Source organism: Oncorhynchus nerka, linkage group LG24, assembly GCF_034236695.1.
Source record: "Oncorhynchus nerka isolate Pitt River linkage group LG24, Oner_Uvic_2.0, whole genome shotgun sequence".
In the NCBI taxonomy this organism is placed as follows: Eukaryota; Metazoa; Chordata; class Actinopteri; order Salmoniformes; family Salmonidae; genus Oncorhynchus; species Oncorhynchus nerka.
In genome coordinates, this window is record NC_088419.1 from 99986604 (window position 1) to 99998949 (window position 12346).

The 12346-nt window shown below is 46.1% G+C and overlaps 1 protein-coding gene across 1 annotated transcript in view; it reads right to left on the reverse strand.

Annotated features, from left to right (window-relative positions):
• Window positions 1–12346, reverse strand: part of herc2 (HECT and RLD domain containing E3 ubiquitin protein ligase 2) — a 326293-nt gene that overhangs the window by 147703 nt on the left and 166244 nt on the right. The window contains 7 exon segments of the mRNA XM_065008536.1: window positions 2133–2266; window positions 3613–3721; window positions 4056–4181; window positions 4470–4528; window positions 4530–4636; window positions 9357–9455; window positions 10269–10417. Coding sequence (XP_064864608.1) covers window positions 2133–2266; window positions 3613–3721; window positions 4056–4181; window positions 4470–4528; window positions 4530–4636; window positions 9357–9455; window positions 10269–10417 — 783 coding nt within the window.

The window sequence follows — 12346 nt, forward strand, 5'->3', positions numbered from 1 at the left end:
ACTACTGGTCTGGAGGAGGACAGACAGATTAACACTACTGGTCTGGAGGAGAACAGACAGATTAACACTACTGGTCTGGAGGAGGACAGACAGATTAACACTACTGGTCTGGAGGAGAACAGACAGATTAACACTACTGGTCTGGAGGAGACCAGACAGATTAACACTACTGGTCTGGAGAACAGACAGATTAACACTACTGGCCTGGAGGAGAACAGACAGATTAACACTACTGGTCTGGAGGAGAACAGACAGATTAACACTACTGGTCTGGAGGAGGACAGACAGATTAACACTTCTGGTCTGGAGGAGAACAGACAGATTAACACTACTGGTCTGTAGGAGGACAGACAGATTAACACTACTGGTCTGGAGGAGGACAGACAGATTAACACTACTGGTCTGGAGGAGACCAGACAGATTAACACTACTGGTCTGGAGGAGGACAGAGATTAACACTTCTGGTCTGGAGGAGAACAGACAGATTAACACTACTGGTCTGTAGGAGGACAGACAGATTAACACTACTGGTCTGGAGGAGGACAGACAGATTAACACTACTGGTCTGGAGGAGAACAGACAGATTAACACTACTGGTCTGGAGGAGAACAGACAGATTAACACTACTGGTCTAGAGGAGAACAGACAGATTAACACTACTGGTCTAGAGGAGAACAGACAGATTAACACTACTGGTCTGAGGAGAACAGACAGATTAACACTACTGGTCTGGAGGAGAACAGACAGATAACACTACTGGTCTGGAGGAGGACAGACAGATTAACACTACTGGTCTGGAGGAGAACAGACAGATTAACACTACTGGTCTGGAGGAGAACAGACAGATTAACACTACTGGTCTGGAGGAGAACAGACAGATTAACACTACTGGTCTGGAGGAGAACAGACAGATTAACACTACTGGTCTAGAGGAGAACAGACAGATTAACACTACTGGTCTGGAGGAGAACAGACAGATTAACACTACTGGTCTGGAGGAGACCAGACAGATTAACACTACTGGTCTGGAGGAGAACAGACAGATTAACACTACTGGTCTGGAGAGAACAGACAGATTAACACTACTGGTCTGGAGGAGAACAGACAGATTAACACTACTGGTCTGGAGGAGAACAGACAGATTAACACTACTGGTCTGGAGGAACAGACAGATTAACACTACTGGTCTGGAGGAGACCAGACAGATTAACACTACTGGTCTGGAGAACAGACAGAACTGGTCAGAACAGAGATTAACACTACTGGTCTGGAGGAGAACAGACAGATTAACACTACTGGTCTGGAGGAGACCAGACAGATTAACACTACTGGTCTGGAGGAGAACAGACAGATTAACACTACTGGTCTGGAGGAGACCAGACAGATTAACACTACTGGTCTGGAGGAGAACAGACAGATTAACACTACTGGTCTGGAGGAGAACAGACAGATTAACACTACTGGTCTGGAGGAGGACAGACAGATTAACACTACTGGTCTAAAGGAGAACAGACAGATTAACACTACTGGTCTAAAGGAGAACAGACAGATTAACACTACTGGTCTGGAGGAGACCAGACAGATTAACACTACTGGTCTGGAGGAGGACAGACAGATTAACACTACTGGTCTGGAGGAGAACAGACAGATTAACACTACTGGTCTGGAGGAGAACCATTCACTACTGGTCTGGAGGAGAACAGACAGATTAACACTACTGGTCTGGAGGAGAACAGACAGGTTAACACTACTGGTCTGGAGGAGAACAGACAGATTAACACTACTGGTCTAGAGGAGAACAGACAGATTCACTACTGGTCTGGAGGAGAACAGACAGATTAACACTACTGGTCTGGAGGAGAACAGACAGATTAACACTACTGGTCTGGAGGAGAACAGACAGATTAACACTACTGGTCTGGAGGAGAACAGACAGATTAACACTACTGGTCTGGAGGAGGGAGATTAACACTACTGGAGGAGACAGATTAACACTACTGGTCTGGAGGAGAACAGACAGATTAACACTACTGGTCTGGAGAACAGACAGATTAACACTACTGGTCTGGAGGAGAACAGACAGATTAACACTACTGGTCGGAGGAGAACAGACAGATTAACACTAAACTCACCTGGTTCGTTGACTCGACACAAAAGAGTGCCTGGTGTTGTGTTGCGTGTTTTAAAACACCTCTCACAGAAGTCAAAGTCGTCACAGTGTCTACATTTGAACCAGAGATCAGGGAACATCTGACAGCCATCACAGCTGCAGGAACAGAGTTAGACACAGAGGTCAGAGGTGACCATCACAGCTGCAGGAACAGAGTTAGACACAGAGATCAGAGGTGACCATTACAGCTGCAGGAACAGAGTTAGACACAGAGGTCAGAGGTGACCATCACAGCTGAGGGAAAACAGAGTTAGACACAGAGATCAGAGGTGACCATCACAGCTGAGGGAACAGAGTCAGACACAGAGGTCAGAGGTGACCATCACAGCTGCAGGAACAGAGTTAGACACAGAGATCAGAGGTGACCATTACAGCTGAGGGAAAACAGAGTTAGACACAGAGATCAGAGGTGACCATCACAGCTGAGGGAACAGAGTCAGACACAGAGGTCAGAGGTGACCATCACAGCTGCAGGAACAGAGTCAGACACAGAGGTCAGAGGTGACCATCACAGCTGCAGGAACAGAGTTAGACACAGAGGTCAGAGGTGACCATTACAGCTGCAGGAACAGAGTTAGACACAGAGATCAGAGGTGACCATCACAGCTGCAGGAACAGAGTTAGACACAGAGATCAGAGGTGACCATTACAGCTGCAGGAACAGAGTTAGACACAGAGATCAGAGGTGACCATCACAGCTGAGGGAAAACAGAGTTAGACACAGAGATCAGAGGTGACCATCACCGCTGCAGGAACAGAGTTAGACACAGAGGTCAGAGGTGACCATTACAGCTGCAGGAACAGAGTTAGACACAGAGATCAGAGGTGACCATTACAGCTGCAGGAACAGAGTTAGACACAGAGGTCAGAGGTGACCATCACAGCTGCAGGAACAGAGTTAGACACAGAGATCAGAGGTGACCATCACAGCTGCAGGAACAGAGTTAGACACAGAGATCAGAGGTGACCATTACAGCTGCAGGAACAGAGTTAGACACAGAGGTCAGAGGTGACCATCACAGCTGAGGAAAACAGAGTTAGACACAGAGATCAGAGGTGACCATCACAGCTGAGGGAACAGAGTCAGACACAGAGGTCAGAGGTGACCATCACAGCTGCAGGAACAGAGTTAGACACAGAGGTCAGAGGTGACCATTACAGCTGCAGGAACAGAGTTAGACACAGAGATCAGAGGTGACCATCACAGCTGCAGGAACAGAGTTAGACACAGAGATCAGAGGTGACCATCACAGACCGTATAAGCGGTTAAAACATCCATTGATTGATTGGGTCCATTGATGAAAACATTGATTGATTGGGTCCATTGATAACTTGGGTCATGTCATTGTGAACAGTATTGAGGCCATCGTTTTCTTAATGGACGTGCCTGGTCAAATATATAAAGGTCAAATAAAACATCTATTAAACAATTGTATCCGTACCGGACTCCCGGGTGAACACTGGGTACCAGCTCCATCTCAGACAGCAGCCCGGTCCAGTGAGACTGCTGAGTGAAGTCCAGAATCACATCCTTCCCATTGGCACTGAAAGCTGAACACAGGACAGCACCAGAGTTGACTTATAACCATTATTTAAGCAGGTAGATAACGGAGGGCGACATTTCTCCTTTAAAATGACCATCTTAAAGACGCCAGTGGCCACGAGGTGTTTGGGCCTTAAATATCAAATCAAATCAAATGTATTTATATAGCCCTTCGTACATCAGCTGATATCTCAAAGTGCTGTACAGAAACCCAGACTAAAACTGGGTAGAAAACAAAATGACCATCTTAAAGACGCCAGTGGCACAGGCCACGAGGTGTTTGGGCCTTAAATACAGGTAGAAAACAAAATGACCAAAATAAATAGCAAACGAGTGACTTACCCTTGACCACTCCTACACTCCTGTGAGTGACAGAGCCCCATTTGTACTTCGGCGTCGTGACGGTAGCCTTCACCCTCACTTTGTCCCCGATCTTAATGTGGGATGGAGAGGTCTGTGGTGGGAAGCCTGGAGCAAGGAGATCCAGTCACATTAATATCAACATGCTCCTGGCCAATCAGAAAACAGGTTACAGGAGATCCAGTCACATTAATATCAACATGCTCCTGGCCAATCAGAAAACAGGTTACAGGAGATCCAGTCACATTAATATCAGCATGCTCCTGGCCAATCAGAAAACAGGTTACAGGAGATCCAGTCACATTAATATCAACATGCTCCATCTGGCCAATCAGAAAACAGGTTACAGGAGATCCAGTCACATTAATATCAACAGCTTTAAAGCATCCATCTTACCTAGTAGTTGAGTGTGTATATAGCGGACCCAGTAGGTCCCGCCTTTCTGCTGCCAGTCACTGGACATTCAGGTCATGGAGTCCATCTCTGTCCAGTTTAATTACCTTCCCCATGTCTCCCTCGTACACTTCCTCATACGTTCTACAGCACTTCACCATCATGCCCACCTACAGTACATAGGGGTCAGAGGTTAATCACTTCCTCATACGTTCTACAGCACTTCACCGTCATGCCCACCTACAGTACATAGGGGTCAGAGGTTAAACACTTCCTCATACGTTCTACAGCACTTCACCATCATGCCCACCTACAGTACATAGGGGTCAGAGGTTAATCACTTCCTCATACGTTCTACAGCACTTCACCGTCATGCCCACCTACAGTACATAGGGGTCAGAGGTTAGAGGTCAGACATTAAATACACCTCATACGTTCTACAGCACTTCACCATCATGCCCACCTACAGTACATAGGGGTCAGAGGTTAAACACTTCCTCATACGTTCTACAGCACTTCACCATCATGCCCACCTACAGTACATAGGGGTCAGAGGTTAAACACTTCCTCATACGTTCTACAGCACTTCACCGTCATGCCCACCTACAGTACATAGGGGTCAGAGGTTAAACACTTCCTCATACGTTCTACAGCACTTCAACGTCATGCCCACCTACAGTACATAGGGGTCAGAGGTTAGAGGTCAGACATTAAATACACTTCCTCATACGTTCTACAGCACTTCACCATCATGCCCACCTACAGTACATAGGGGTCAGAGGTTAAACACTTCCTCATACGTTCTACAGCACTTCACCATCATGCCCACCTACAGTACATAGGGGTCAGAGGTTAAACACTTCCTCATACGTTCTACAGCACTTCACCATCATGCCCACCTACAGTACATAGGGGTCAGAGGTTAAACACTTCCTCATACGTTCTACAGCACTTCACCGTCATGCCCACCTACAGTACATAGGGGTCAGAGGTTAGAGGTCAGACATTAAATACATTTCCTCATACGTTCTACAGCACTTCACCATCATGCCCACCTACAGTACATAGGGGTCAGAGGTTAAACACTTCCTCATACGTTCTACAGCACTTCTTCACCATCATGCCCACCTACAGTACAGCATAGGGGTCAGAGGTTAAACACTTCCTCATACGTTCTACAGCACTTCACCGTCATGCCCACCTACAGTACATAGGGGTCAGAGGTTAGAGGTCAGACATGAAATACACCTCATACGTTCTACAGCACTTCACCGTCATGCCCACCTACAGTACATAGGGGTCAGAGGTTAAACAATTCCTCATACGTTCTACAGCACTTCAACGTCATGCCCACCTACAGTACATAGGGGTCAGAGGTTAGAGGTCAGACATGAAATACACCTCATACGTTCTACAGCACTTCACCGTCATGCCCACCTACAGTACATAGGGGTCAGAGGTTAATCACTTCCTCATCGTTCTACAGCACTTCACCGTCATGCCCACCTACAGTACATAGGGGTCAGAGGTTAGAGGTCAGACATTAAATACACCTCATACGTTCTACAGCACTTCACCATCATGCCCACCTACAGTACATAGGGTCAGAGGTTAAACACTTCCCTCATACGTTCTACAGCACTTCATTACGTCATGCCCAACCTACATACAGAGATCGGGGTTAGAGGTCAGAAGTTAAATATACTTCCTCATACGCAAGAGACAGAAGAGGAGGCATGACCCACTCACTGGTTGTCTGTTTTTCTCTGGCTCAATGAAAGTCAATGAACTAAGTAGACCAGATCCATCTGCTATTACATTGGTGTCTATGAGACCCATCTGCTATTACATTGGTGTCTATAAGACACAGCCAGTTCAGTAGACCAGATCCATCTGCTATTACATTGGTGTCTATGAGACCCATCTGCTATTACATTGGTGTCTATCAGAGACACATCTGCTATTACATTGGTGTCTATCCAAGACACAGCCAGTTCAGTAGACCAGATCCATCTGCTATTACATTGTAGTGTATTACATTATGAGACACAGCCAGTTCAGTAGACCAGATCCATCTGCTATTACATTGGTGTCTATGAGACACAGCCAGTTCAGTAGACCAGATCCATCTGCTATTACATTGGTGTCTATGAGACACAGCCAGTTCAGTAGACCAGATCCATCTGCTATTACATTGGTGTCTATGAGACACAGCCAGTTCAGTAGACCAGATCCATCTGCTATTACATTGGTGTCTATGAGACACAGCCAGTTCAGTAGACCAGATCCATCTGCTATTACATTGGTGTCTATGAGACACAGCCAGTTCAGTAGACCAGATCCATCTGCTATTACATTGGTGTCTATGAGACACAGCCAGTTCAGTAGACCAGATCCATCTGCTATTACATTGGTGTCTGAGACAGCCAGTTCAGTAGACCAGATCCATCTGCTATTACATTGGTGTCTATGAGACAGCCAGTTCAGTAGACCAGATCCATCTGCTATTACATTGGTGTCTATAAGACACAGCCAGTTCAGTAGACCAGATCCATCTGCTATTACATTGGTGTCTGAGACAGCCAGTTCAGTAGACCAGATCCATCTGCTATTACATTGGTGTCTATGAGACAGCCAGTTCAGTAGACCAGATCCATCTGCTATTACATTGGTGTCTATGAGACAGCCAGTTCAGTAGACCAGATCCATCTGCTAATACATTGGTGTCTATGAGACACAGCCAGCCATCTGCTATTACATTTCAGCCAGTTCAGTAGACCAGATCCATCTGCTATTACATTGGTGTCTATGAGACAGCCAGTTCAGTAGACCAGATCCATCTGCTATTACATTGGTGTCTATGAGACACAGCCAGTTCAGTAGACCAGATCCATCTGCTATTACATTGGTGTCTATGAGACACAGCCAGTTCAGTAGACCAGATCCATCTGCTATTACATTGGTGTCTATAAGACACAGCCAGTTCAGTAGACCAGATCCATCTGCTATTACATTGGTGTCTATGAGACAGCCAGTTCAGTAGACCAGATCCATCTGCTATTACATTGGTGTCTATGAGACACAGCCAGTTCAGTAGACCAGATCCATCTGCTATTACATTGGTGTCTATGAGACACAGCCAGTTCAGTAGACCAGATCCATCTGCTATTACATTGGTGTCTATAAGACACAGCCAGTTCAGTAGACCAGATCCATCTGTTATTACATTGGACCTAGTCCTTTAGTGGAGAACCTATAGGACCTAGTCCTTTAGTGGAGAACCTATAGGACCTAGTCCTTTAGTGGAGAACCTATAGGACCTAGTCCTTTTGGAGAGTGGAGAACCTATAGGACCTAGTCCTTTAGTGGAGAACCTATATGACCTAGTCCTTTAGTGGAGAACCTATAGGACCTAGTCCTTTAGTGGAGAACCTATAGGACCTAGTCCTTTAGTGGAGAACCTATAGGACCTAGTCCTTTAGTGGAGAACCTATAGGACCTAGTCCTTTAGTGGAGAACCTATAGGACCTAGTCCTTTTTAGTGGAGAGAACCTATAGGACCTAGTCCTTTAGTAGGACCTAGTCCTTTAGTGGAGAACCTATAGGACCTAGTCCTTTAGTGGAGAACCTATAGGACCTAGTCCTTTAGTGGAGAACCTATAGGACCTAATCCTTTAGTGGAGAACCTATAGGACCTAGGCCTTTAATGGAGAACCTATAGGACCTAGTCCTTTAGTGGAGAACCTATAGGACCTAGTCCTTTAGTGGAGAACCTATAGGACCTAGTCCTTTAGTGGAGAACCTATAGGACCTAGTCCTTTAGTGGAGAACCTATAGGACCTAGTCCTTTAGTGGAGAACCTATAGGACCTAGTCCTTTAGTGGAGAACCTATAGGACCTAGTCCTTTAGTGGAGAACCTATAGGACCTAGTCCTTTAGTGGAGAACCTATAGACCTAGGACCCTGGAGAACCTAGGAGAACCTGGGACCTAGTCCTTTAGTGGAGAACCTATAGGACCTAGTCCTTTAGTGGAGAACCTATAGGACCTAGTCCTTTAGTGGAGAACCTATAGGAGGCCTTTAGTGGAGATAGGCAGTGACACCTTCTTCTAAAACGGATTGAAAATGTTTTTTATCAATCTATAAAGCAAAAACATTTTTTTTTTTTTAGAAATGATAGCTAATTTATTTAAAATAAAATAAATATCACGTTTGCACAAGTAATTAGACCCTTTACTCAGTACTTTGTTGAAGCACCTTTGGCAGTGATTACAGCCTGGAGTCTTCTTGGGTATGACACTACAAGCTTGGCACACCTGTATTTGGGGAGTTTCTCCCATTCTTCTCTGCAGATCCTCTCAAGCTCTGTCAGGTTGGATGGGGAGCGACGCTGCACAGCTATTTTCAGTTCTCTCCAGAGATGTTCGATCAGGTTCAAGTCCAGACTCTGGCTGGGCAACTCAAGGATATTGAGACTTGTCCCGAAGCCACTCCTGCATTGTCTTGGCTGTGTGCTTACGGTCGTTGTCCTGTTGGAAGGTGAACCTTTGCCCCAGTCTGGGGTTCTGAGCACTCTGGAGCAGGTTCTCGTCAAGGAGCTCTCTGTACTTTTCTCAGTTAATCTTTCCCTCAATCCTGACTAGTCTCCCAGTCCCTGCCGCTGAAAAACATCCCCACAGCATGATGCTGCCACCACCATGCCTCACCGTAGGGATGGTGCCTGGTTTCCTCCAGACGTGATGCTTGGCATTCTAACCAAAGAGTTCAATCTTGGTTTCATCAGACCAGAGAATATTTTTTCTCATGGTCTGAGAGTCCTTTAGTTGGATTTTGGCACCCTCGAAGGCCCTTCTCCCCTGATTGCTCAGTTTGGCCAGGCGGCAGTCTTACCTGAATGTTCTCTCTGATATAAACAGCATAGTCATCGTTGCTCTGGAAATCTGATTGGTTCTTAAAGGTCTGAGTCTCCGTCACCACGGCACCAGGAGGCTGAGGACACACAGAGATGTAAAATGCATCAATGAATTCATCTAACGTGAAAGTTCCAGGTTGAGTTCCAACATTATAGTAGCTACACATGATAAAAGAACCACAGGTGATTCCCAGAGTCATTGGTTCAGCAGTAATGGCTGCAGAGATCTATGGGTGATTCCCAGAGTCATTGGTTCAGCAGTAATGGCTGCAGAGATCTATGGGTGATTCCCAGTCATTGGTTCAGCAGTAATGGCTGCAGAGATCTATGGGTGATTCCCAGTGTCATTGGTTCAGCAGTAATGGCTGCAGAGATCTATGGGTGATTCCCAGTGTCATTGGTTCAGCAGTAATGGCTGCAGAGATCTATGGGTGATTCCCAGAGTCATTGGTTCAGCAGTAATGGCTGCAGAGATCTATGGGTGATTCCCAGTGTCATTGGTTCAGCAGTAATGGCTGCAGAGATCTATGGGTGATTCCCAGAGTCATTGGTTCAGCAGTAATGGCTGCAGAGATCTATGGGTGATTCCCAGTGTCATTGGTTCAGCAGTAATGGCTGCTTTGTGACCAGGTAGGTCATAGGGGTAAACTAGCCAGGTAGGGGTGTATTAGCTGGGTCTGTACCCAGGTAGGGGTGTATTAGCTGGGTCTGTAGCCAGGTAGGGGTGTATTAGCTGGGTCTGTAGCCAGGTAGGGGTGTATTAGCTGGGTCTGTGACCAGGTAGGGGTGTATTAGCTGGGTCTGTGACCAGGTAGGGGTGTATTAGCTGGGTCTGTGACCAGGTAGGGGTGTATTAGCTGGGTCTGTAGCCAGGTGACAGGTAAACATACCACTGGGAAGGCTGTGGGAGCCTGCTCCTCCAGCTCCTCCTCCGGCTCCTCCTCCAGCTCCTCCTCAGGTCATAGGGTGTCAACATCAGACAGCTCTGTGACCTGGACATCAGGATGGTCCAGCAACCAGGCCACTAAAGACTCCACACCTACAGGACAACACACATTAATACACACACCAACACAATACTGTTGGAGCTCACTGTATACACACCATCACAATACTGTTGGAGCTCACTGTATACACACCATCACAATACTGTTGGAGCTCACTGTATACCCACCATCACAATACTGTTGGAGCTCACTGTATACACACCATCACAATACTGTTGGAGCTCACTGTATACACACCATCACAATACTGTTGGAGCTCACTGTATACACACCATCACAATACTGTTGGAGCTCACTGTATACACACCATCACAATACTGTTGGAGCTCACTGTATACACACCATCACAATACTGTTGGAGCTCACTGTATACACACCATCACAATACTGTTGGAGCTCACTGTACACACCATCACAATAGCTGGGTCTGTATACACACCATGACCACAATACTGTTGGAGCTCACTGTATACACACCATCACAATACTGCTGGAGCTCACTGTATACACACCATCACAATACTGTTGGAGCTCACTGTACACACACCATCACAATACTGTTGGAGCTCTGTACACACCATCACAATACTGTTGGAGCTCACTGTATACACACCACACACTGTTGGAGCTCCATCACAGCTGGGTCTGTGACCATCACAATACTGTTGGAGCTCACTGTATACACACCATCACAAGCTGTTGGAGCTCACTGTATACACACCATCACAATAGTTGGAGCTCACTGTATCACACACCATCACAATGGGTCTATACACACCATCACAATACTGTTGGGCTCACTGTATACACACCATCACAATACTTGGAGCTCACTGTATACACACCATCACAATACTGTTGGAGCTCACTGTCACAGCTGGGTCTGTACACACCATCACAATACTGTTGGATCTCACTGTATACACACCATCACAATACTGTTGGAGCTCACTGTATACACACCATCACAATACTGTTGGAGCTCACTGTATACACACCATCACAATACTGTTGGAGCTCTGTGACATCACAATACTGTTGGAGCTCACTGTACACACCATCACAATACTGCTCACAATACTGGAGCTCACTGTATACACACCATCACAATAGGTGAGCTCAGGTAAACATACCACATCACAAGGCTGTTGGAGCTCACTGCTCCTCCAGCTCCTCCTACTGTTGGAGCTCACTGTATACACACCATCACAATACTGTTGGAGCTCCTCCTCAGAGTTGGAGTCATCACAATACTGTTGGAGCTCACTGTATACAACATCACAATACTGTTGGAGCTCACTGTATACACACCATCTGTTGCTCACTGGACATCACACTGTTGGAGATACACACACCATCACAATACTGTTGGAGCTCACTGTAGGCCACTCACAAGACTCCACACCTACAATACTGTTGGAGCTCACTGTACACACACATTAATACTGTTGGAGCTCACTGTATACACCTCACAATACTGTTGGAGCTCACTGAGCTCACTGTATACACACCATCACAATACTGTTGGAGCTCACTGTATACCACACCATCACAATACTGTTGGAGCTCACTGTACACACACCATCACAATACTGTTGGAGCTCACTGTATACACACCATCACAATACTGTTGGAGCTCACTGTATACACACCATCACATCAGCTCACTGTATACACACACCATCACAATACTGTTGGAGCTCACTGTATACACACCATCACAATACTGTTGGAGCTCACTGTATACACACACCATCACAATACTGTTGGAGCTCACTGTATACACACCATCACAATACTGTTGGAGCTCACTGTATACACACCATCACAATACTGTTGGAGCTCACTGTATACACACCATCACAATACTGTTGGAGCTCACTGTATACACACCATCACAATACTGTTGGAGCTCACTGTATACACACCATCACAATACTGTTGGAGCTCACTGTATACAC